General features: G+C 53.7%; 1 protein-coding gene across 1 annotated transcript; it reads right to left on the bottom strand.

Annotated features, from left to right (window-relative positions):
- Positions 1-7,245: 7,245 nt before the first annotated feature.
- On the bottom strand, positions 7,246-25,262 carry LOC125088016 (T-complex protein 1 subunit zeta-like). The gene is made up of 2 exons (XM_047708917.1): positions 25,252-25,262; positions 7,246-9,178 (listed from the first exon to the last, which is right to left on the bottom strand). The coding sequence occupies exon 2, from the start codon at positions 9,151-9,153 to the stop codon at positions 7,558-7,560; it is 1,596 nt and encodes a 531-aa protein (XP_047564873.1). The 5' UTR covers positions 9,154-9,178; positions 25,252-25,262; the 3' UTR covers positions 7,246-7,557.
- Between the last annotated feature and the right edge of the window lie 1,255 nt (positions 25,263-26,517).

The raw sequence follows: 26,517 nt of genomic DNA on the forward strand, positions 1-26,517 counted from the left end.
TCTCATCGTGACCCTCTGCCTTGTGACCTAAGCACCCCGTAATGGCCGCACCTCCTGTACCATCACCTCGGGGGGCCGGGAACTCCACATACACATTTGGGGTGTGGGGGACACGAACATGCAGCCCATAACAGTGCCAGACTCCCGGTCGAGGGTCCGACCTCTGTGCACACAGATGTCACCTGGCGGTAAGGTGGGCTTCCAGACTGCATTTCCGAGGAACACGGGGCAGCGAAACCCCGGGGGGTGTCGTCCAGGAGACCGTGTTTCCCTCCCAGGTCGAAAGCGAGTGCCGTGAGAACCAAACTGAGTCCAAGACGAAAAGACAAGGCATCGCGGAGCTAGGCGGGTCTGCCCGTTGGCGTTTTTAAAGGCTTTTGACAAACGGGCAGAGGAGAGCAGATACGCTTCCTCAAGAAGGAACTGGAGCCCAATAGAGGCAGAAGACGTTGCCTTTTGAAAACCTGTTTTCATTGATGACACAGAGCTCTGCTCCCCCTGCGCCCTCCCACGGGGTGCACGCAGCTTGGGGACCATGGCATGTGGGTTCCTCTGTCCCCACCATTCCTCCAAGAGCCCCTGCCCTTGCCCGTGGGGTGATGGCCAGTCCAGGGCCAAGAGAATAAGCTGGTGGATGCTGGTGTTGGCGAGGGGTCAGGTGTAAGGCTCTGCCTCGCATTTTCAGCTGCAGACCCCACTCTCCGAGGGGGTCTGTGGCCCTCGGATCCCCTTAGAGCTGGGTTACGGGTTTCTATTCCACCCTCAGAGGACTGCTCCCCCTTCCCCTGGTATCCCCACTTACACTCCACTCCCAGATTTCTTCCCAAAACACAGCTCAGACTTAGCGCTGTTGCTGTAAACTCTCCCGTGGCTGCCTGTCGGCCTCCAGGGCCACGGGCTGATGCTCTACCCGGTCCTGAGCGGCATACCCCACGCTCTCGGGGTGAACGCACAAGCCAGGGGGATGCGGTCTGTCATGCTGAGGTTTCCGAAGAGTGGAAGGTGGCAGAGGGCATTCCCCTAGGATGTGTGTAGGCTTATCTGCCATGCCTCACATCCCACCTCCCGCGTGGACCCCACGTCCTCGTCCCCAGCAGCCCAGCAGACCTTGGGGACGGTCTTGACTAATGGAGTGTGGCTGGGCGATGCTGGGTGGTTCCCGGGACACGAGTGTCACCGTGCCACGTGCTTTGGTCCTGCTCTCCAGAGATGCTCTCGGAGGCCGGCTGTGGGGCTGCGAGGGAGCCCACATGAGCCCACGTGGAGAGCATGGAGAGACCACAATGGAGTGTCCTGGCCAACAGCTCGGCCGAGGTCCGGCTGAGCCAGTGTCAGGCACCGGGCACGTGAATAAAGGTCCAGCTCCCGCCACAGTGAGACCTGCAGCTGAGACCCCGACAGATGGTCCTTGCTGGGCTCCCTCCGAGCTTCTGACCCACGGAGCCCTGGGGGGCTTTGTCCTGCAGCCATGGCCGCTGGAGCGCCAGGCCGCCCTCGGGTCCGGGTCTGCTCGCCAGGCCTGCCCCTTCCTGGGCAGCCTCGTTTCTCGGGCTTCCTTCAGACACGAGGCCCCTTGTTGCAAGTTCCCGGAGTGACCCACCTCTTCCTCCTCCGACCCCTCACTCGGGCGGGACCAGGACGGCTCCTGGGGAGCCACACTCCAGCGCCAGGCCTATCCCATGCCCGCGTGCATCTGCAGGCCCTGTCCTTGTCTGGCTGGGATTTTTCTTCCCACACAGCTTAACCTCCCAGCCTGGAGAGCTCCTGCTCGCCCTTGGGGGGCTAAAACAGCAGCTCCTTCCTGGTGAAGAAGGCTCCAGACCCATGCCCAGGGAACGAGGGCAGAGCTGGGGCGTGTGTGAGCTTGAGACCCTGGGTCCTTGTGCCGGGCAGCTGTGGTCTGTCTCTAGATCATTGATGCCCCTTTGCACTGTTGTGGACTCAGGGCGTCTGGACCTGATTTGCCATAACAAGTTTGAGAGTTTATGCTACGTCTCCTGGTTTGGGATCTCCAACAAGCCGTGTTGCCTCTGGCCTGGGGGCTCCTACTTTGCAATTAGCCACCTCCCTCCAGGGCTCATTCCATGATGTTTCCAGACTGTGTGGCCATACTTCTCTTGTTCTGACCAGTCTGTGAGCCCCTGAGCGCAGGGTTGACTCCATGCTCGCTCTCTCTGGACTCTGGGCTGTGCACCAGGCAGGAGGCATAGAGACTGAGGAGGCCATTGGTTGGTCTGTCCCGTGGTCTCTGGAAGGAGGGCTCAGACACCGTGTCCACCCAGCACAGCCCATGCAGGCTCCTGGACGCCTCCTCTCTGGCTAGACCCCCCTGTTTTCCTCTAGAAGCAGCTCTCCACGGTTAGGGGCCCCTCCTTCCCCCGCAGCCCTCCACAGTCAGGCTCCCCCGAAGCCCTCCGGCTGCAGGGTGGAAATCCGCTCGGAGACGGACACCTCTCCCAGCCTGTCTTAGCCGAAGCAGGATGCTTGCCGCTGACGATGGCACGGACGTGGTGCCGATGTGTAGCGCTGATCCCCGAGGTAGACTGCACGGGGCTGAGGAAGCTTGGGCTTCAGAGGAAGAAGTTTTCTGTGGCATTCTGGATGCCCCGTCCCCTCTAGTGCTCCGTGCCCTCCGTGCCACTCCCAACGGCGCCGCTGGGGGTGGGGTGGGGAGGACATGCACCTGCCACTCGCTTCCGCACACCCGGACGGAAGGCGGTGCGTCTCCATGTGGGCACATCATTGGCTGATGGCAAAACATTGTCTTTTCTGTATGAATAATGGGAGACATTTGGCTTGCTCATAATCTTTGGAAAACTGTAGTCATAGTAACATGTGTTTTGCCCATTAAGATGAGGTTTTTTTTTCCCTCTCAAAGACAACAGCTTATTTCATAATGTGTTCTTATCCCCCCACTGGTGCAATATCTGTTGGATTTGCAACCGACCAAAGTCAGAGACAGGAAAAAAAAAAAGGCTTGTCCTTGCTGCTGGTGAGAATCTTGGCTGCCACGGTAGGGAGATGTGACAGCCAGATTCCTCTGGCCAAAAACTGTCATTTAGAACAAAAGACACAAGTCTCTGATGGAAAGAGTCACGAGCAGTGAGTACACGCAGCCTGGGAGGTGATCTGCCCACGTCTGCCATTTTCCAAAGGAGAGAGCTCGGAGCTCGGGAGAAGTTACTCACGTGGAGACATTCCACGTGGGTGTGGACATGAGGGGTCTGCTCTGCTGTGTGGCTGTGCTGGGGGGAGGCTGTTACCCCAACTCGGGGCATAGTTTCTCTTTCTGCAACTGGCAGCCCATGGGGCTATGGAACCTGTGAGACCGGGCAGCACGATGTGGGTACCCTGTGTCAGGATGATTGAAGGCCGAGGGTCGGTTGGCTTAGAGGGGGTGGCTGGAGGCATTCGGGAGACATGATGGCCAGTTTCATCTCTCTTCTCTCTCTCTCACTCTCTCGCTCTCGCCCCCACCTTTTTTTTTTTTTTAACAGAGGGAGGGGTCAGAGGGAGACAGAGAACCCCAAGCAGACCCCCTGCTGAGTGCGGAGCCTGATACAGGGGTTGATACCATGACTTTGAGATCATGACCTGAACTGAAATCAAGAATCGGATGCTCAACCATCTGAGCCATGCAGGTGCCCCTCCCTTCTCTTTCCTTAGGCTTTACTGAGATATGATTGATAAATAAACTTGCAAGATATTTTAAGTGTCCATTGTGTGGCTTGATACACATATATGGTGTGAAAGGCTCCCTTTCCTCTAGCTCCCTGATGATGCTGTCTGTGGGCAGAGGGAACTGGCTTGTTTTGTGTGGCCTCGAGGGAGGGGACTGGTCCCTTTGGATGGAGGACACCAAATGGAGGCATCGTTTGGTCAGTCTGAAGCAGAGCTCTCTCCTGTCGTTGCTGCCAGGAGAGGGGATGGGACATGGGGGTAATTATGGTGCCCTGGGGCGGGTTACCTGGGACATGACTCTACGATGTATTTGTGAATGCACAAGTCCATAAGGACGTGTCCTTTTCATCAGTAGCCTAGTTGGGTGGACGCAGGAGGTAAGCCATGGTCAGCCACACCTAACCCCCACAGGGTGCCCTGGAGTGGGGATGTCCACTAATACCATCCTGATATGAAGTAAGGGACCTCATCCTGACCGGTCACTGGATGCAGTTGTCCCTAGAGGAAGGGGTTGACCTTGGACAAGCCTGCTCTCTTTGGGTAAGGGCAGTTGAAGAAAGCAGCTCAGCTGAGAGCCGTCAGCTGCCAGGGAGCCTGGTAGAATGAGCCTGAAGGCAGACCTGGGCAGCAGCCCGTGGTACCTGCTGGGGGTGATGGCTTGATGGAGAGGCTGTGACCTCTCTGTCACGTGACTTCAATGACCCTCCCAGTGCTCTTGTATGATAAAATACAGTCTGTGGAAGACCTTTAATCCCCAGGGGTCCCAGACAGAGCCACAGTTACTGTTTGCTTAACTTCTAGCTTCAGGCTCTTGGAGCTGGAGCAGCAACTGACCACTGGTTCCAGAAAGAAGAATTTATCCCTTCAACGTTCATGCACATCATACTGGTTGGATGTCTCCCTCCAGGAGTTAGATGCACAAGTGTGAACACATCTCTATCCCCGATTGGGTTACATTCTCACGGGAGAGAGAATGCAATAAACAGATTCATTCTGGCGAGGGGATGTGGAATGGCTGTGCACACGCCCTCAGAGAGGAGAGTAGTGATACGGGCACATCTGAATGCCGTGAAGAATGTCTGTGTGTGACGATCTGGGGAGCAGAGTCCCTACCTCTGTCTCTCTCCTTCCCCATGTATGTCTCTTGGTCTGCTTTGGTGACTCTGCCTGTTTGTCTGTCTTCGTCCCTCCTCTGTCTTCTGCTGCCTCCAGATCTTTGTCTCTGTTTCTCTGTTGTTCATTCTGTTTCTATCCCTTGTTCTCTCTGGCCCCTCTCTCCTCCCCCCTCCCTCTCTCTCCTTCTCCCTCTTGGCCCCTGTCCCCCTCTCAGGCCCCACTTCCCCCTCCCTCCCCACCTTCCTCCTCCTCCCTCTCTCCCTCCTCTCCCCTCCTCCTCCCCTTACCCCCTCCCTCTTGGTCCCCACCCTTATCTCTCTCCCCCTACCCAGCCTCCCTGACCCAACCCCAGGCCCAGAACCCAGTTGGGCTCCTACAGGCCTGGGTGCAGGCCGCTCTCCATGGTGCTGACGAAGACAGTCGTCCAGACCTCCATCCCTCATTAGGGAACAGAGATGGATGGCAGTGGTTTTCTTTGAACACCAATCAGCAGGGACTCTCCATCTGCTGGTGCAGGTAGAGGAACTCCCCTTCATGGGACCAGCTTCCCTGGAGCACACGAGACCCCCTCAGTGCCAACAGCAGCTGCCTTTCTGCTGCCTCCCCTGCCAAACACACTCAATCCTGTCTAGTACATGCCCATACAGCCTCCACGGGGGGGCTGGAGCAGCAGGTTCTTTTTGGTCTCTGGACTGCGGCGAAGCAGATTGGAAGCGGATTTATTTCTCCTGCTCTAGTGGTGCAGAGCAGCTTCCCGGTGAGGGAGCCAGGGGCTGGCCTTCTGGAAACACAGGCGCTCTCTCCATGGAAACCCTTCCCAAGGAGAATGGTGGCAGAGGGCTGTGCCATTTTATCCCTCCAAGAAGCTTTCTTTAATATCACCTAAAGTGAATTAAATGATGAGGACCTGGGGATTTCATCTCTTCTGATCCCTTTCAGCTGCTGATGGGTGGGGGTGGGGGAAGGCTCTGGGCTATAGGGAGGGGAAGAGGGGATCTGAGCAGGAGAGCCGTGCTCACAGAACTTAAAGCAGCCGCGCACAGATTTTAGTCACTAATTCTGTGTGTTCCCGGGTGAAAGATTGATGGGGGTCCCCGTCTGAGGCTGGGGGCCAGCGTATCTGTTCAGCTTCCTCATAAAGACGTTGTGAGGCTTGAACAGAAAATGGAATGAGAGAATTTAAAAACTAAATGCTGTGCACTTTCCAACAGCTCATCTTTTTTTTTTTTTTTTGTGAGGGTTTTCTTTTTCTTTTTCTTTTTTTAAAGATTTTATTTATTTATTTGAGAGAGAGAGAGAGAGAGAGCATCAGAGCAGAGAAGGTCAGAGGGAGAAGCAGATTCCCCATGGAGCTGGGAACCCGATACGGGACGAGATCCCGGGACTCCAGAATCATGATCTTAACTGAAGGCAGTCGCTTAGCCAACTGAGCCAACCAGGTGCCCCCTTGGTGAGTGTTTTCTAAACCTGGACCCTGTGTTAAGCACTTTATATGCATTAACATCCTCACAAGGTACTTGCTGTTTCTGTCCCATTTCAGGGATGAAGACACTGAGGCCCCAAGAAGCCACGTAGGCTGCCCAAGCCCCCTCAGCTAGCCAGGGCGAGAGCTGAGAAGTAAACCCAGGTCAGTTTGATGCCAAGATTCCTGTCTCTTTCCTGGCGTCCCTCCCCTCCTCCCACCCCAGCCTGTTCTTGCAGGATAAGCAGTGGCTGGCATCCCCACGGCCCAGTGGTCCCCATGGACTAATGGCAGGGGTCCCCATGGCAGACATCAGGGCTTGAGTTGGCAGATCCACTCTGAGATGTCGGGGAGGCTGACCTTGGACACACCAGAGGGCGTGTAGGGGAAGAGGATTTGGAGTTCCTTCCTCAGGGAGGGCACCATCTGCTCTGTGTTCTTTCACATCAATTACCTTCAAAGTTTGTGACTTTCACTGACACTTCTGGGTAACAGAGAGTAAGGAGACCAGGCGTCTGATTCCTTATCTGTGCAGAGAGAGCACAATTGTCCCTGAAAAGGATGCTTCTGAGAGTCCAGGAAGGGTCTCTCGTTGGCTGCGAGGACCCAGCCCCAAGGATTCTGCAAGCAGCCCGAGCTGTTTCTCTTCTTCTACCTACTTGCAGTCTTGTCTTCCAGCTCCAAGCCACAGCCACCAACTAAATGCCCTCATCTCTGCTTTGAAGATGGCAAATATGCTTTTAAAGTCTGGGTTCAAAGCTCCGAGCAAGTCTTTCTAGGATATCCCAGAATAAGCTGGAGCCAGGCAAAGTGCACCAGGGAAAACTTGGAAATGAATTGAATTGAGTTTCTACCAGTGCTCTGTCCAGCTTTGTAACTGCGGATATGAATTTCATTATACTTCATATTTGCAAATAAAAATGTGGTTGACCTCCACCCCCCTGCCCCAGCCCTGATGCTTGCTGTATTTTTTTTTTTTTTTGTTCTTCAAGTTACATTTAATAACAAGGTAGATAACATATACTTAACTAACATGGGACTTTTGTATCACTGAAGCTAAAGCAAACATCCTTCTCATTGGGTAAAAACGGCCTGCTTGATGGGTGTACACTGCAGTGCAATTAAAAAAAATACTCTAATTTCAGAACTTCAGAATTTAAGTGTCAGTGTTTTTTTTCATATGGGAAAAGAAAATGCTCTTGAAAATTGTTTGAAGCTTGGACAAAAATTCTGTTGCTATATTCTTAGGATCACTCTATAGTCTTCATGATTCGGATGACATGAAGGAAGCTTCAAATTCAACCTTTTAGAGAAGACATTCCAGCTCGCATGATCTCATCAACCAGGAGAATGTTGGTGGCAATCACAGTGCAGGAGTGAAGCAGCTGTTTCTTTACACAATAGTTATCCCATATGCCTACTTCGGCTGCTACCATTGGCTCACTTGTGTTCAGGTCCACACCGACAAATTGACCTGATTTTGAATGTTCTGCTTGAACTTTAACTAGTGTTTCCTGAAGGTCAAAACCAGAATTCTGAGCAAGTACCTTGGGAATAATGAGCAATGCATCAGCAAATGCTTGAACTCCCAGCTGGGCCCTGCCCTTTACACTGGGCTTGTACTTAATCAAGGCTTCTGCCATTGCCACTTCCACTGCACCTGCTCCTGGAACTACACAGCCATCATCAAGAGCATTTTTAACAGCCCTCAAGCCATCTCTTATTGCATCTTTGATTTGTGTGAGTGTGTGCTTATTTGGTCCTTTGATCAATAATGTGACAGAGCGAGGATTGTTACATTTCTCAATAAAAGTGAACTTCTCTTCTCCCAATGTATATTCATAGACAAGTCCTGCATGTCCCAAACAATCAGGACTTAGGTCATCAAAGGAATTTAGAGCCACTCCACCACAAGCAAGAGTCAGCCTTTCCATATTTCTCCTTTTAGCTCTACGCAGAGCTACTATACCTTCTTTTGCAAGAGCATCTAAGGAAAAGGGGTCAATTCCCTTTTGATTAATAACAACGAATCCTTTATCTGAATCACCACAAACTTTCTTTTTCAATTCTATTATATTTTTAACTCTATCTTCAATGAATTTTCTTTCAGCCTTTACAAGCTTCTCTCTCTCTTCCGCACTCTTGTAAAAAAAGCCAGAATTCACCTCTGTTTTTTCATATTCTAATGACACATTGCATGTGAGGATGTATGCATCTTCTACTCTTTTTTTCATATCAGGATGCCGTGCCCCATGGTCCAAAATAAGACCTCTGATTAAGCTTGTATCAGTTTCAGATTTATGTTTCATCTCCATGATTTCAACCATGAAGAGGTCGATAGGTTCATCCTGTTTTTTAATGGCCAAAATGGCGTCCACCACAGCCTCTGTTAAGACATCAGCAAGTTCAGCATGCACTTTAGTACGCAGAGATGTTTTGGCCACATCTATAAGTGTTTCCCTGTCCATTTCTTTGCTTACTTTGACTTGTTCCAAAAACTGAAGTGCTTTTTCCTTTGCAGCTTCAAATCCTTCTGTTATTATTCTGGGATGAAGACCTTCAGAAATGTAGAGATCCGCCTGCTTCAGTAGCTTGCCAATGATTAGGACATTGGAAGTGGTACCATCACCAGTTATGTCATCCTGGGCTGTCGCTACTTTGGCTATTAAGGAGGCTGTTGGGTGCTGAATTTGCATTTCATGAAGCAGCACATTGCCATCTTTAGAGAGCTTGATGTCTCCAGCTCCCGAAACGAGCATCTTCATGGTGCCTTTGGGCCCCAAGTTGGTCCTCAGCACATCCTGCAGGCCCCGGGCCGCGCTGATGTTCACCACCAGCGCCGCCTGGGCTCGAGCCACCTCGGCCTTGGGGTTCAGGGTCTTCACGGCCGCCATCGCTAATCAGCACAGGAAGAGGAAGCTCTTGCTGTATTTTTAAAAAGCTCAGCAAATCTCTTGGAGCTTTTGGATGGTTACAAAAACCTTAGGCTGTTCTCCATCGAAAATGGTTGGTCCGATTTCTGTGGGCTTGTGCGGGTGGAACTGGGAAACACAGCCCATGTGACAGCAGGCGGGCTGGGTGTCAGCACAGACGGCTGTTGAAGACTGGTCTAGCGTGTTCTCCCACCTGTGTCTGAGATGCTGCACTCACTGGCTCGAGTCCCTGGGCTGGCTGATCGCGCTGTTCTCGGGGATGGGGGTTCTCTTCCCTCGTGTGGCCCTTGGCTCTGTGCGCTCCACGTGGGGACTCCTGAGCCAACAGGTGCCTGGTCCACACGTGTGCCTTTGGCCACATGTCACACGCTGGGCTGGACATGGGGTTCTGCCAGCTGTAGCCAAGCATGGGGCCAAGACCAACTCTTCATCTCGTTAGCGTGGGCCGCCTCTCTGCAGCTTCCTTTCCCTTGGGGGTGGTTTTTAGCCTCATTTCCTGCTGCTTGATTGATGGGCAGGAGCAGCCTGTCGTATGGCCAGAAAAATGTCCAGTGGCTCTCCCCCGAGGGGCAATGGGTGACACCTTGTAGTTTTCTGTGGGGCCGGGCAAGTTTTCCCAGAAGGATGCACCTGTATAGAGAAGAAGCGACAACATGTACATCTCACTGCCCAGGAGAGTTTGGATTCTTCCCAACCGGGCACGCCTTACACGTCCGAGACACCAAGAATGAGCCTAGCCTTCAAGCCTCCTGCTGTCACAGCATTCTGTGCCTGGGGCCCTAGTGTCTTCAGGCTCTGGACGTGGTTTCTGCTCCAGATTCTGGTAAATAGCTCAGTCCTCAGGCTCCTTCCTAGAGGACGAGCCGTGCCTTGCTCCAGCCTGCCCCTCATCTGGTTGGCCCTGGCCTTGGTGGAAAGGATGCATCTGGGTTTTCTTTCTTCTTCTCCCCCCACTTTCTCATATTAAAAAAAATAAAACTCATTTTCTGGGCGCCTGGGTGGCTTAGTCTGTCAAGTGTCCGACTTTTGGTTTCGGCTCAGGTCGTGAGTGATCTCAGTGTTGTGTGATCGATCCCTGGATTGGGCTCTGTGCTGGGTGTGGGGCCTATTTGAGATTCTCTCTCTCTCTCCCTCTCCCCCTTTGCCCCTCCCCTTGCTTGCTCTCTCTCTCATAAATAAGTAAATCTTAAAAAAAAATCCCTCTCATTTTAAGGTAATCTTTTTTTTTAACATAGAAGTTGCAGAGGTAACAGGGAGAGTCTCTGCATCCCCTCCCCCCACTTTCCCTGGTGTTCATTTGTCACATAACTGGGTGCTTTTAGTCAGAACCAGGAAAGTAGCATTGGCGCAGCACCATGAACTAAACTAGAGACAACTCAGACTTCACCAGTTTTCCTAACGGTGCCCTTTTCTGTCCCAGAGTCCGTTCAGGGCACCATACCATGTTCAGGAAAAGCATCTGTTTTTACCTCTGCGCCCTCAGAGTCCCGCCCAAGGCTCGGCACAGAAAGCAGAGTGTGTGCACAAATGAACGAGCAAAGGGTTGCTAACACAGGACAGCCCTTCCGTCTTGATTAGTTGCTGCCAGGATCCACGGCTGTGTTCCCACACTCGCTGCAAGACCCCGGTGGTCCACTGGGGCCCAATGGCCTGAGGTCTGGGTGGCTCTGCTGCTGGGACAGCCCCTCAGAGCCTGTCTTGGGTCATTCCGTCCCTAACGCTTCTTTGCCGGGCTGGGAATCACAGTCCAGCCTCCGTTCTGCATTCTCCCATCCCGTGCCTGGGGGAAGGGTGTGCATATTCCCGGGGACATGCGAGTGTGTCCGATCCGGGAGCCCTTGGGAAGGTGGGTGTGTCCCTCCCGTGTTGGGAGAAGGTCCGCTCCTGGACCCTGCTGTGCTGTTCGCCAGCATCTCCCTCTTCAGCCTCATGAACTCCCCTAATCTCTGTGTTAGTCAGGGCTCAACCACAGACGTGGAAACAGGCTGAGTTTTGGAGGATAAGGGGGGCTGTTAGAGGAAGCAGACCTTGTGCCGTTGTGGGAGCTGTGTCAGACCTCCTGTAAGATTCTTGTCGCGCCATAGCTGGCTCGTGCCGATGTGTGAGGGCTCATCCCGACGTTTGCAGGAATTTTGTGATGCAGGTGCGAAACACGGCCGTTATGAAAAGTTGAATGATACAAACTTATGTTACGCAAATTGCATGAGTAACAAAGGGGATACACGCTCAAAACTCATTGCTTCCTAATGATTTTGCTACGTCTTGTTATTACTTAAGCTTTGGGGGCTATTTATGTCTATTTATTATGTGTGTGCACTCTATTCACGTCTTATACGCCGTGTGTGCACGAAGGAAGCTCCTCCATGGGCGTCTTCCCAAGTCCAGTGACTTTGCCTGGGTGGAGTGTGACACTAGCCCCCTGGTGGGAGTATTTGCATCACAGAAACCGGCAAATGCTTAAACCAGGCTTTGGTTTATTACACGGCTGATCTCCTAGGCTGCTCTAGGAGAAAAGCACTCATAAAGTTAAACTTAGAAACTTGTGGCTCCCTGTAGCCTTCGAAGCACCTGCTACATTGTGAATAAAGGAAACATTCTTTCGGTTTTCAGAGTTACTTTTCAACTCATCACATTTCCCTTTGTCTCACTTGTTGTCTTACTTTATGTTGCTTGTTACATAAAGGAGAAGGTCCGCTCAGACTGGACTGACCAGAGGGCCTGCGGGAGAAGCCAGCGCTTTTACTGCAGAGTTGAACACACACCTGGCCTGGGACTCGGACGAATCAAAGGAAGAGACGCAGTAGGAAGCCAGTCGGGTGTCCCCCCACCCCGTCACCCGCGGGCGAAGAGGCGGCTGCAACGTTTTGAGTGGAGTTCCTGCGCTGACCTCCCGAGAGTAATGGCTGGTGCTTTATCCTGCCGCCCGCATCTCGTGCCTGTTTCTCCTGGGGCCACCCCGAAGCTGGAAACATGCAGGAAAGGGGATTCCGAGGGCCGGAGCTCCTGGTGAGCTCAGCGGACACAGCCCCCAGCTTCCCTGACTCCGAGACGCGGCATGAGGCTGGGGTGTGGCCTTCCCTGCCTGTCACAGCTGCCCCTGGACCCGGCGGGCTCCGGCTCGGGCTGCGTCAGCCTGTGGCTGGGTGCCTGCGACAACCCACCTTTACCCTCGGTGCAGACCTTGGGCTGGGCTATTCTGGGAGCCGGGCTTCTGCAGGAACAGACAGAATGACCCATATTAAAGGGCATCTAAATAGTCTTTTCTTGGACACTGTGGGCTGACTACATGGTAGGTACTACAAAGCGTCTGAGCTGAATTGGCGAAGGGGCTTGGGGAGAAGCCGTGTAGCGTCCGCTTTGGTGGAATGAGCCAGTGTGGGCCCCCGATGGGCCAGCTGGGTCCCGTCTGTCTGCGGGATGTTGGAGGACTCACAGACGTACAGTGATATTCGGGTTTGTGAGCAGACTCCCTGCGTCTTCCCAATGGGCTCACGCTCAGGTTGTTTCCTGGTACCTGCCAAGGCTTCCGTGGACCCTGCCTGCTTTGCCAAGTGGGAGGGCGTCCGATTTGGGGCTGCCAAGGGCCAGCTCTTAATCTGCCTGGCCGTGAGCGAAGTCTGATGGGCCAGCGTCTGCTCCGGTGTGGGAGCTGGGGGCTGAGCTGAGTGGCTTCCTGCAGGCATGACCTTGGCCAGCTGGGTTTGCTGCTCGCAAGCGAGCCAGCCAAGCCAGGGGGCAGCGGTGAGGTGGTTCCTGGGGTGGAGCCCTGCAGAGGCTGAAGGGGCCAGGAAGGGTTGGGGTAGCCCACCAGCACGGTCGTGCCCTGTCCAGTGTGGACTGGACACTCCCCTGGTGCTTCTTGGGACCGCACTGTCACACATCAGGTGCTGGTGGACCACGGGCCCTCACCGCGGCCGCTGACATGACCATGCGAGCCTGCCGGATGGAGTAGGGCTGCCAGAGGTGTAGACAGATGGGCTGCTCGCAACCCATACCTGCCCACAGGCCCGTGATGCTGCACGATCTGGCTTCCAGCCTGCTGCAGTCCTTGTTCTGGTCCTTGCCTGGGGGTTCCAGCGACGGTTTCCTTTCCCTGAGGAGCTCTGTGCATGGCCCCTGGACCCTGCTCTGGGCACACACCTGCACATGAGCCCTTGGGGACAGGCCACCAGCCCTTCCCGTCCTGCTCGGCTTGGCCGATGGAGGACTGTGGTTAGAACACAAAGACCTTCCTGACCATCCCAGTACCTTTGTCTGACCAAGCTGACCATCTCTTTGGGGGCAGGCAGGGACTCCTGTGTCCCACAAGGATGGGGAGACCTTGGGGCCCTTAAGGAAGGCAAAGAGCATTCTCCCTCACAGATAGCATCCTCTCCTCTCCGCCTCATGCCTCCTCTTCTCCAGGTGCCTGACCAGCAAGGCTGGAGGCTGTGAGAGGACAGTATGATAGGAGGACCCGGGAATGTCATTCTGTCCTTCTAATGCCCAAGGCCACGCAGAGGCTCACGCCCTCACATCACACGTCTGGTGGTTGCCGCTGGCCGCTGGCCGGGGACTCAGCTTTTCTCCATGTGGTCACTCTGTGTGGGTGGGTTTGAGGCTCCTCATCACATGTTCCCCAAACAGTAGGAACCAGGCAGAAGCTCCATCCTTCCTAGCAGCCAGGGGTCCCTTCGCATGCCCTCGGACATTCCAGAGTCCAGGAGGATGGCCGACTTCACGTCACACTGCACACGGACCATGTGGGGTGAGAGATACGGTTGCGTTATTTAGGAAAATGCCACCAACCACAGAGGCAAAGAACTCGGTTTTAAGGAGCTGGCAGGATTCAAGTCAGTCAGTTGCCCCCACAGACGACTTCTTTCTTCTGTGCTACTGAGGCCTGGATAGCCTCAGTCCCGTGGCCAGGAGGGCGGTCATGCTGTCTGTTTTCTCCCTTCATGCTCCAACCCAAACCGTAACTCTTGTTGCTACAATGCAAGGAGAAGCCAGCAGCAGGGGGAGCAGGTCTTGGTAGCAGAGGAGAGAGGATTTCCTGGCTGTCCTCCTGCTGCCCTTCCTGGTCTGGGTGCCGGCCCCGGCCTGAGTGCGTACAGCAGGATGCACAGCCTATATGTTATCAGGGATGGCTGGTGTGGTTATGGGGCTGACAGATCCCAGGACCTGCGGGCTGAGTCGGTGAGCTGGAGACCCAGGAAGGCTGAGGGGTTAGTTTCTGGCCAAGTCTGAAGGCCTGAGATGCAGGAAGAGCCGTGTTTCAGAGGGAGCCCCAGCGCGAATGCAATCGGGGATGGGAGGGGGGTCCTTCTTACTGGGGGAGGAGTAGCCTTTGCTGGTATTCTGGCCCAGCTGCGGGCAGGGGTGGCACCTGCCAACTCGGTCCACGGCTGAAGTGTTCATCTGGTCCAGACACGCTCACAGAGGAGCTCTGGAGGCTGCTGGACCAGATCTCTGGGTTGACATACAATTTAACCCTCTGCTGTGAGATACGGTTTGCTGTCCGAGGCTGGCTGGCCAACAGGAGGGAAGAAGCTTTTCGACCCCCTGAAAATCCTGTCCCAAGAGATGTCCGTCCAGTTGGCACCCTGATATCCAGTCAACCATACCCTGCCTCCTCCCTGAGAGAGTGAACTTTCCCGCATTTGGTGTGGATTCATCCTTCTGGGGAGAGAGGGGTGGAGAGAGGGGAGCTTCACGCCTTCTGGAACTCCGACTCTGTTTGCTGCGGCCCTGGGACCAGGATGTGGGTCTCCCCAGCACCTGCTTCGGGGAGCTCACACTTTGGAGGGAAAAGATGCATGGCTGGAAAGCGGACATCCAGATGGCCCCTCCAGTGGCCACCAGGGCTGCTCACCCCATCGTGCTCCCCCGGAAATGTGTGACTCCCCAGGGTGCTTCTAGCTCTGGGTAGGCACAGTAAGCCCCTTGCTGGCCCTCCGCCACCCATGGGACCACTGTTCTGCGCCCTCTGCCAACCTATACCCTCTGCCGCACCCCGCTCTCCTGCCCATCTCACCCAGGACGCCCACCCTGTCTGCTGGCTGAGACCCTCTCATCCCCAGGTCCAGCTCTTGAGCCCCTCCAGGAAACCCTGCCCATTTCATTTCCTGCCCACATCACCTGTCCTTATCTAGTACCATTTGGACGATGTGTTTGTCAAGGTCAGGGCCAGGTCCACAGAGCCATTACCCCCAACGCATCCTTTCATGGCGCCGAGGAGCAGGGGTCTGACCCCGTCTCTGCAGACAAGGCAGCGGATGCCAGGGAGGTTCAGTGAGAGGCTCCCTGGGTCTCACTGTGGGAGGTGGCTGGCCTCAGACCTCTGAGACGGTGTCCTCGCTGCTTAGCGTAAGGGGGGCTCCTACAACACCGGCTCCCTGGGCTAGGACTGGGGAGGGGGTGGCAGGCTCAAGGGCTCTGTGGGTCTGGGTGAGTGTGGCTGTTTTTCGGGTGGTGGGAGTTTGGTTGCCCCGTGGGCTGTGACCCCCCACTCCAGCGAGGGCCGGGTTTCAGCATCAGACAGCTGGAAGCCTGCTCGGCTCCATGGCAGATAGGACTGGCCCCGGCAGGTGAAAGACACCAGCCCCCTGGCATTTGGTGTGGAAATGCTGGAGGGCACAACGGGGCTTCCCACTGCCTCAGACTCAGACAGGAAGGCTGTCAGCTTTGTCTCGTCATGTCTGCCTGAAGGACGGCAGTGACACATGTGTGGGAGGCTCGGAAGCAGAGGATCTCTTACTGGACCCGGAGCCTCTCAGCCATGAGGCTCGATACCCCCTTTTTGGGGGTGGTGGTGGTTGGGCTGGTGGGGGGAAGCGTCAGGAGAGTCCGACACGGGCAAACTTTCAGGGAGCCCCCCAAAACGCAGCCGCAAGACAAACGATCTTTGAGTGCGAGATCTGAAAACCTAAGTTAATGCAAAATATCCATGACAAAAAACGATCAACATTTTAAATCAAGCAGGATCAGGAGGACAGAACGGCTCTTCCGGACTCTGGGGGCATGGCAGTAAGGTCCGGTGAGCAGACCCTTTGGCCTTCCCTCCCTCTCTGGCTGAGTCCCAGGGAACCGCGACGTGAGCCATGTCACAAATCGTGACATTCTCTTGATTCTGCCCGATCCAGAGAGGACCAGACTGCATGTCACTCCTTCTCTCCCTCCCTCCCTCCCTCCCTCAAGAGCATCTATGTTGTATTTTTCTATGCAGATACGAGTATCATTTGAAATAAATGACAAATGTTCACTTACAGCTTAGTTTCCAGAACTTTCTCTCATCCCTCCCACCCCCACGCTCTCTCTCACATCACTGAGCTCCCAGGACAATTATGAAGATCGCTGTCCACACCAGTCCGCCTTGTTCTTTCCCCGTAACTCAACTGGGAAGGAAGCGAAAGTTTCCTTAAGCGTAGCAGTTACTGGAAGTTTCTGGTGTGTATGCCTTATTAGGTTGTGGAAATTGCATTCTATTTATATTTTATTGAGTTTTCTTCCTTTTTTCTGGATCACAAAGGAGTGCTGAATGTTACAATGCATTTTGTTCATCTTTTTTTTTTTTTTTTAAAGATTTTATTTATTTATTTGACAGAGAGATCACAAGTAGGCAGAGAGGCAGGCAGAGAGAGAGAGGAGGAAGCAGGCTCCCTGCCGAGCAGAGAGCCCGATGCGGGGCTCGATCCCAGGACTCTGAGATCATGACCTGAGCCGAAGGCAGCGGCTTAACCCACTGAGCCACCCAGGCGCCCCATTTTTTGTTCATCTTTTGATAGGATCATTTTCCCCTTAATCTGCTAATATGTTGATTACACAGACAGATTTCTTAACATGGAGGGAGCTACCTTGGCATTCTTGGGATAAGTGGTACTGGGTCATGTTGTATTTTTATATACAGCTGGAATGGATCTGTTGCTATTTTATTTAGGATTTGAAGTAAATCTGTGCTGGGGCCTGAGTGGCTCAGTGGGTTGAGCATCTGACTCTTGGTTTCAGCTCAGGTCATGAACCCAGGGTCCAGGCATCGAGTCCTGCATGGGTTCTCTGTGCGGAGGGGAGCCTGCTTCTCCCTCTGCCTGCTGCTCCCCCTGCTTGTGCTCTCTCCTGACAAATAGATAAAATGTTAAAAAAAATGAGTAGGTCAACCCCCTCTCCTCCATCCTACACCGTGTGAAACAGCTTATGAAAAATAATAGGGATTACCTATCAGAAGCTTGCTTCTGTAGCCAGGCTTTTGCTGTTTTGGGGAAGGGGAAGATTCCTGACTCCCTGTTACCTTTGTAGAACACAATTGGTTTACTCAAGTTTTCTATTTCTTTCCCAGATCTTGTAATTTGTGCTTTTATAGAAAATTGTCCATGTCTTTATTGTGTTAAAGTTATTTATAGGTATTTTTCGTTTTTCTTTGCTGTTTTTTTTTTTTTTTTTTTTTTTGGTGGGGGTTGATTTCAAGCCTTATTGTATCTTTTCTCCTGGTTCGAGGCTTGTCTGTTTCATTACTTTTATCCCAGAGTCGTGTTTTGGTTTAATCTTCTGTAATATGTTGGCCATTCCATTAATTTCTGTGGATATTTTCCTTACTTCCTTTTTTTCTACCCTGATGTTCTTCTCCTGGATCCTTCAGGGAGGCACGACACTCATCCACTTTTAATCTTTCCTGTTTTTCAATAAGCGCATTGCTGGTGCAGATTTCCTCTAGGTACGACTTCTGTCACATCCCACAGATCTGACGTGGAGCAGATTCTTTGTAGTTTGCTTCTAAGTATTTCATGCATTTCCATCATGAATTTCCTTTTTGATCCATGTTATTATTTCTGGAGCTTTTTTTTTTTTTTTCTTTTCCAAACTACTTTCACTGTTAAATGCTCACAGGATCCCCTTAATTGGAGAACGTAGGTCTGTGGGACACAGATACTTTCCAGTTGGTCAATATTATCTTTGTGACCTGGTGCACAGTCAACTTTTACCATGTGCTCGGTGTGCCCAGAAAGAATTAGTACTCCATGTTTCTTGGGAGCATGTTTCCAGACATACCTACTAGATCACTCCCTTGAAATGTGGCTCAAACTGCCTATGTCCACGTGATCTGCTTGTTTCTGGGTGGGGGTGCATGAAACTCTTCTTCTGTGACTGGGTATTGATCAGTAGGTCCTGGTCACTCTTTCAGGTTTTACTTTATAAATTTCAAGATAGGGTGTGGAGATGTTCTTTTTTTTTTTTTTTTAAAGATTTTATTTATTTATTTGACACACAGAGAGAGACAGAGATCACAAGCAGGCAGAGAGGCAGGCAGAGAGAGTGAAGCAGGCTCCCTGCTGAGCAGAGAGCCCAATGTGGGGCTTGATCCCAGGACCCTGGGACCATGACCTGAGCCGAAGGCAGAGGCTTTAACCCACTGAGCCACCCAGGCACTCCTGTGTTCTTTATCACTATGTTTTTCCTCTTTATTTCTCCAACTGCTCTATCCCTCAAATTTTGCCTCATGTTAGCATTTTGCTACGTTTGTTTTCTTTTTTGAAAGAAGTTTTTTTTTTTTTTAAAGATTTGTATTTATTTATTAGAGGGAGAGGGAGTGAGCAAGGGGGAGAGGGAGGGAGAGAGAAGCTGAAACAGACTCTGCAATGAGGGCAGAGCCTGACTTGGGGGCTTGATTTCATGACCCTGAGATCATGACCCTGAGCTGAAACCAAGAGTCGGATGCTCAACCGACTGAGCCACCCAGCCCCCCCGCCACTTGCTTTCTTTTGATGTTTACAGGTAGGTATCTTTTTTGGGTCCCTTTATTTCAAATTTTCCCTGTCACTTGTAAGCAACTTGCGTACAAATTTTAAAAAAAACCCAACCCGATTGCCTGTTAGTCTGTTCTTTAACAGGTGAGTCTGACCTACCAACATTCACTTTTCGGTGATTACTGGAGTATTATGTCTACCATCTTAGTTTGTGTTTTTCTTGACTTTCATTTTTCTGCTTTTTAGTAGTACTTTTTGTTGTTATGTTCCCTGGGTGGTAAACACTTACTTTTCTTGTGTTGGAAAATGTCTTGATTTCACTCACAATCTTGAACGCTTGGGGATGTCCTTCTAGACCATTACTTTTGCTCAGCCCTTCAGAGATAGGACTCCATTGGCTTCCATCCTCCACTGTGGTGTTAAGAAGTCTGCCGTCGTTTTGTAGTTTTCTTTTTGTCGCTAATTTGTCTGCCTTTCTTTTTTTCTTCCCATGACTGGTAGTTTTTATACGTCACATTCTATGTATTCCTTTTAAAAAAGACTTTATTTATTTATTTGAGAGAGAGAGAGACAGCGAGAGCAGGGGGAGAAGGGGAGAGAGAGAATCTCAAGCAGACACCGCCCTGAGCACAGAGCCCTGTCTCACGACCCAAGACCATGACCCGAGTGAGCCAAAACTGAGTCAAATGCTCAAGCGACCAAGCCATCCAGGCGCCCCGTTTTCTTTAGTTCCCCCATGGCACATTTTCAGTTGTGGTTTACAAGTGCACTTTATTCAGCCTTCTGCAGATGTCTAACGAGAAGACCCATATTTTTCTCCATTCTGGACGATCTGCCGCCCTTATCTCTTTGAAAATTGCTACCTCACAGTCCTCTCTATTTTCTCCTGGGCATCAGGTTAGACACGTGTTTGAGCCAGTCTTTTTTTTTTTTTTTTGACAGCTTTTTCCTAGTTTTCTTTCTTATTTCTCGGAGCTGTGTTCTGAGTCATTGTGACAGCGTGAGAGCATCACCATCCAACGCGCTCATCCTGTCTTTGACTTTGTCCTCTCGTATTTATCCCTTCTACCGAAAACATTAACGTGAGTGCCCACCCACCCTGTGTCCAGCACTTCGAGCAGGCTCCTGTTCTTTTAAAGATACCCCTGACCTTGTTTCCTTTCTGTTTGCTTTTGTTTCACAATCCCGTGCTGTTCCTGTTCCTGTTATTTCTCCCTTTCCCTCTGTGGGTTCCAAATACTCAGAGCAGTTGTGTTCTGGCTGCTCTGCTGCTCTGCGTAGGTCTGGAGTGAATTAGCCTCCCGAGTGCTGGCAGCGTTGGCTGCTTCTCTTAGCACTGGACTTCCTCCCACATTTCAGCTTTCGGGATTATGTCGAGTGGGGATCCCTTCTGTCCCCTGCGTCACATTCCACCCTTGCGTTCTTCTCCACTGAGGCCCCAACCAGGGACCTGGGCTCACCCTGGAGTTAAGGGGGCCATTCTTTGAGGAGGTGGGGGAAGATGGAGATCCAAGAGCTGGGCTGGTTTTCCCAGGTCCTGGTGGGAAGGCTGCTCCTTCGTTCTCCCATCTTTCTAATCTTGGGGCTTCAGATGAACCCCAACCTGGGTGGAGGCACGTTACAGTTTGTTTTTCACCAGAGAACCCCGCACCAGGCTCAGTGAGTCTACATCAGAACCTCTACCTCATGTGTGGCATTTGTAGTCTCTGATATCCTGCAGGATGAGTTCCCAGCACACCTGCCACCCAGCCAGCCTTTTCTCTGTTTTTCTACCACTTCTAGTCCAGAGAGATCTTTATCTTGCTCTTGAAAGTAGCAATGGCCTTTCTGTTCTTGCTATTTATGTTTTATCTATGGGTGCCATGTGTTGGGATCAGAGGGAGAGCCCAGAGCGTGAGCTTACAGCACCTTCTTGGCTGGAGGTTCCCTTAGTGTTTAAAGCTTTTTTTTTTTTTTTAAACAAAAATTATTACTTGCAACCTAAAGCATCCTACTGGAGGAAGCACCTGTTGCATAAGACCGCCTGGAAGAGTTCATGGGATTTTCCAGTGTAAATGCTCGGCAGCGTCCGACCTAGAGGGAAACCAGGTGAACGACGCAGCTACTACTTTACTTTCGACGCCTGCCTCCCCCACACGCTTTTGCTCACGCTGGGTGCAGCCCGGTAGAGCCTGTGCGCCGGGATCTGTCCCTGGCCCCACATCCTTCCTCCACCAAACACACTGGACTCGTTCAATGTTTCTTCTTTTCTCCTGAATCAAATGTTTCACGTTTGCCCCTTCAGAATTAATTTGCTTCCCCAAACGTCTGAACAACAGTGTGAAAAATCTGCTTGATGGAGAGCCCCAAGGCACTGGGGGAGTTCCCGCCCCCAGGAAGAGCATGAGGCCCCAAGCCCACCTCCCCACCATCCAGATGGGGGTGTCAGGGCAGATCCCAGGAGCTCTCTGCACACTGTGGAGGGCTGTGTCAACGGAGGGTAAGTTCCCGTCTGTCAAGCACCGTGTTCCATTATTTACGCTTACAACAACAACACGTGGAAGGACTGTTTTTAACGATGAGGCTTTAAGAAGGGTAGTGACTAGATGAGGTGATCATACACATTTCCAATGTGTTGTATGAACCAGATTTGAGGGTTTCTCTCCCGAACTATCACAGATCCTGGAGAGGGGGATGTCTTCACAGACTCAGGGTCTGGAGAGGGATTGGCCCTGGAGGGTTCCCTGATGTCTAGAGGTGGGGAGGGGGACAGATGTCCTGCATGGAGCGGGTCTGAGTCATGCCAGCAGCATGCAACCCCCCGCCCCGCCCGTTCCTCCTGGCATTGCTATGGAAACCCAGCCTGAGCCTTTCTTGCCGTGATGGGCCTTTCTGGGTGTTTTTCCTCCCGGCCTCAAAGCTTACAAATCACTCTTTCCTGTGAGGAGATCAGGGGATCCTCCTGGGCCTTGTCTGGGCAGGTGACTGACAAGTCAATTTGGCCAGACAATTGTTCGGGCTGATTCTTCCATTGAACTGTGCTCCTGGTCTTGGCTCCTGATAACTGGGTTTGAGCTGGGGCTGGGGGGCTGAAGGAGGGCGGGTCAGGAAGGCCAGGGGAGGACTCTGGGGGGGGTGGTCTCCTCTTTCCTAGGAGGGCTGAGTGGGGAGGGTGAGAGGCTCAAACCCCGGGTCTGAAGCAGGGAGCTCAGGCTAGGGCGAGAGCCCGTTTGGAGGATGAATCACAGAGTTCAGGGAGATTCCCCAAGGCCACAGGACTTACGCGGCAGAACCCAGACTCTCCTCGGAGGTGTGGTGCTGAGCGCGGCGCTCTCCCCCTGCTTCTGTCCAGGGAAGATGGGAAGCAGCCTTTGCTCTGTGTCAAATTTTTTCATCATGTTGGATGTTTTGACCTTATAATGAGGAAGGACAAGGGGCTAATGTTGCCCAGGGAACTGAGTGTGATTCCTTTTTAAGAGAACATGCCACAGATCTGCACCTGACCTGACCCCGGGCTTCAAGCAGTCCCCGAAATGCGGTGGGGACCCCATAGCCTCACCTCGACCCTCTGAATGGGCAGCAGAGGCAGGAAGGAGAAAGCAGGTTCATGTTCCTGGACACGGGGAGACCCGGGCTTTCATCTCCCTCCTGGTCCTTGCCAGGGGGGTGACCTTGTGTAAGTGTCCTGGCCCCCCTGAGACTGTCTCTCTGTGGGGCATGGAGGGTAATTACTGTTCTGTCTGCCTGTCAGAGTCGTTGTGGGGATGTAACAGGGTTGGGACATGGAAGAACTTTGTCAGCGTGTAGGGTTACACTTGCTTCTGTACAAGAGTTCCGAGGCTCTGAAGTCCTGGCCCAGGGTCAGGATTTGCAGCCATTCAGGGCGAGTTGGTGATTTTTCCTTTAAGGAGGTTGCTGGCCCTTGGAGTCAGCTGGGGGTTAGGGAACAGGGGGCACACCAGTCCGCGCTTGTGCGTGGTGACGTCTCGTGCACCAGGCCTGGGGACAGGGGCAGCCGTGACGGAGAGGACCCCCTGGAGAGGATCCACCTCCCAGGAGAGGGAGTGGTGACACACACTTGCACTGGATCCAAAAGGCAAGGTTGCTTGCTTTCAGGGCCGGGAGTGGGCTGCGTAATGGATGCTTGGGGGGCAGGACCTGATAACACTGAAGGTGGCTCAGTCTGGAAACAGATAGTTATGTCCCCATCCCTTGTAGGGATGTAGGACACCGTGTCTATGCTCTTCCCTCCCCCAGCAGCCCTGTCACTCTGGGTGGCCATCCTGCAAGATTGCCCCACCTCACCCCTGCCATGGGTCCATCAGACCCCGCAGCAGGCTGGGCTGGAGGCTGGTGCCAGGATGGTCCGGCCGTTCCAGCCTCCGCCCTGGGCTCAGCTGCGGTCAGCACGGAGACTCCGACCCTGGGATTCCGAGCAACACGCCCCCGGCTGAGAGGGGTCGCCTGAGAAGCCCCCGCAGTTCGCACGCTGAGAGCGATACCTTCCCAGAAGGGAAAACTCTCCTGTTTTCTTCCAGTAAATCACGGCTGGGACCTGCATGTGTTTAACGGACTCTGCCCACAGTAATCCAATCCGGCAAGTGTCTGGGGTTGAGGAAAGCTGCTGACCCGACACTCGAGCTCAGAACTCCCAATCTGGGGTCCGGGCAGCAGCTCACGTGAGGCTGTGAGCAGGACACCCACCTGGGGGCCGCCATCTCGCCCTCGCACAGCAACACACGCAAACACACACACACACATGCGCGCGCGCCTGCGTGCAGACGTGTGAGCACACATGGGCACACTCAGGTTTGGACATACCTGTTTTGTGCCGTATGTCTCCTTCTGGAACTTCGATCTGGATTTCTGCTGCAGGTCATTCTGCCTGTCAGCCACACGGTAGACGTGCAACGAGCGTGCGCGGTTGGGGAGCATCCTGGGGAGGGTGGAGAACGGCCCCCGATGCCCGCGGGCTCATCCTGGAGCCCCGAATATGTGACGTGACATGGCCAACAAGACTAAGTCAAGGATTTCAGGATGAGATGACTCTGGATTGTCCATCTGGGCCCAGAGGAACCCCAGAGTCGCTGGGTCGCAGCGGAGGTGGGCAGCAGGAAGCAGGGCCGAGCGGCAGTGAGCCCAAGCAGAGGAGCCCAGGAAGCAGATCTCTCCAGAAGGTTCTGAAGGAGTGAGTGCAGCTCTGCCCACATCTGACTTTATGGCCTCACGGTTCGCGTGACTTCCGACTTGCAGGGTTGTGAGATACTGTACGTGTGGTTTCAAGCCACAGTGTGTGTGCTACTTTGTTACAGCCACAACGGGGAGCTGATACAGAGTCGGGAAGGCGGGAGGGAATCTGGCGGTGGGAAGGGGCCTCCGTGTAGGGCTGGGATCCAGCCAGGCCAGGTCCCTGGGGGACAGGTGACAAGTGTCTCAGGCTGCTGGGGTCCTGAGCAGCAGGCATTAGGAGCTGACATTGGGGGGCTGGGTACCGGTGTGTCTGGGGAGGAACAGAGGAACGGCCATTCCACGGAGGTGGCTGGGGCTGAGCCGTGTGGGCTGAGCCTCGGTGTCCCCATCTGTATAGCAGAGTAAGTCCCGCCGGTCCAGGGTCTCCGGAGGGGCAGGGCAGTGTGACGTGCCTGTACATGCACACGGACACGCATGTGGTCATTTCACTACAGAGTCGTGTGTGATGAGGGGTTGGCTCACGCAAGTGCGGAGGGAGCCCGAGAAGATAGCCCAGCTCATGGGTGGGGCGAGAGCCGGGTCAGCGCCTCTTTCTTCCATCTTTTGTTCTGTTCAGGCCCCTGTGGGTGGGAGGGGGCCAGCAGCAGCGGAAGCGCCCTCCCAGAGGCCGTCAGCACCCTGCAGGCTCTCGAGGGGACGCATGGGATTAACCATCCCAAGGTCACGGGGGTTGGGTCGGAGGCAGCCGAGTCCCTAGACCCTCTGACTTGTTCGCAGGGGTTTCTGGAGCAGCATCACAGATAGATGTGAGGTTCGGACTTACCCGAAAATAAGGCCACCTGGGCACATGGAAAGCGTCCTCACCTGTTTCAGAAACTCCCCGGTGATTCTGGAGCTTTCCCAGGGGAGGCAGACCCTGGGCCACCAAGGTAGGGCCATGGTCACCCCGAAGGGGAGGTGCGGGGTTTTTGGATCCCCACCTGCCGCCGGCCCCACCCCCGGTAAGCATTTGAGCAGCGGGTTCCTCGAGGCGTCTGGACCCCAGATGCAGCTTGACAAGTGCTGAGTGCAGCGGACCTGATAGTCACATTGATCTGACACTAAACTCCTACTAATGCATTCAGAGAACACAATTGCTTTCTTGGCAGCCACCTGGGGCTGCTGCTCACACAGACCTGTCGGTCGGGGGCCTGGGGCTGCTCGCTTTGGGAGCCGCCGTGATTCTGCCTTCCTTGTCTGCCTGTCAGAACCCGCAGGGGATGCCCGTGGACCTCCAGTGTCCTCCAGGGCCTCCCTCCTGGCTGGACCCAGTCCCACGCAAGGGGCGACGGGACCCCGATCGAGGGCTAAGAGGGAGCTCCGCATTCCGGGCCCCTCCTGCTTCTTCCCAAGCACATCACGGGCCCCTCGGTGACCCGGCTTGAATGTCCTCCAGGTTCTCCCTCCGCAGACTGACTCACACAGACATGATACCACTTCAGAACCCTGACAGGGGGTACAGACTGCCCTTTGGTCGTGTTCTCGGGGGATCTGCTGCTGGCCGGGACCCCTCTCCAGCCCCAGCAGCTCCCCTGTCACCGCGGTCTGTCTGTTTTCTGTTGCTGACGTCCCTGAGTGCTCTATCCCGAGCACCACGACTCCAGTCCCAGCCTCCTCCTTCTCCCACCTGGACTGTGAGCTGGGCCTTCCACCTGCCGTCTCTGCTCCCAGGCTCTGCTCTGCAGACCCAGTTTCCAGCCAGAGACTTCTCAGCTGACACAGTGACTGCTCAGAGCCCTTCAGGAGCTCTTCTGTGATTCGAGGATGAAGTCTGGGTTCCACACATTTCACCCTTTGTCCCGTGTTCTCTCCTCCGGCCCGAAGCGCGGCCACGTCACCCCCCAGTCTGTGCTCTAGCCATACTGGTCTATTAGCAGGATCCCTGTTCTCTCTGAAACTTGGACTTTCGTACGAGTTACTCCCTTTGGCTACAAGCTGCTCCCGTCCTGCTCCTTCCCCCGGGCACCTCACCTTTCCTTGTCAGTGTGGGAGCCTCTCCTTCCCTAGTCCACGCCCAGGAGGGGCTCCCAGCCCTGCGCTCCTGGGCAACCGTGCCTTTTAGCACCCCCAGGGGCTTAGGGCTACTTCCCAGGACGTCCGTCTTCTGCACCAGGCTGTAAATCCCATCAAGTCGGGGCCGTGCTGTTCTGCTCCTGAGACCGCCCCACTGCAGGTGCAGGCCTAGGATGCAGCAGGTGCTCCAAGTGTATGTGCTGCATAAACAAAGAACGAACGGTAACAAGGACAAAGCCAACAGCTGGGACCCCAGACTGGTCAGTAGAGACCCTCCTCCAGGTTTATCCAAGATTGTCTTTAACGGACGCTCTCTGGACAGGGGTGCGTCGAGGGGCAGGTTGTGGGGACCCTCCGGCTGTCCCAACGCCCGGTCCCCACTTCC

This window comes from Lutra lutra, chromosome 16 (genome assembly GCF_902655055.1).
Source record: "Lutra lutra chromosome 16, mLutLut1.2, whole genome shotgun sequence".
NCBI lineage: Eukaryota > Metazoa > Chordata > Mammalia > Carnivora > Mustelidae > Lutra > Lutra lutra.

Bases quoted from the DNA above. Each gene is read 5' to 3' on its own strand.
- LOC125088016 (XM_047708917.1), bottom strand. From the start codon at position 9,153: ATGGCGGCCGTGAAGACCCTGAACCCCAAGGCCGAGGTGGCTCGAGCC.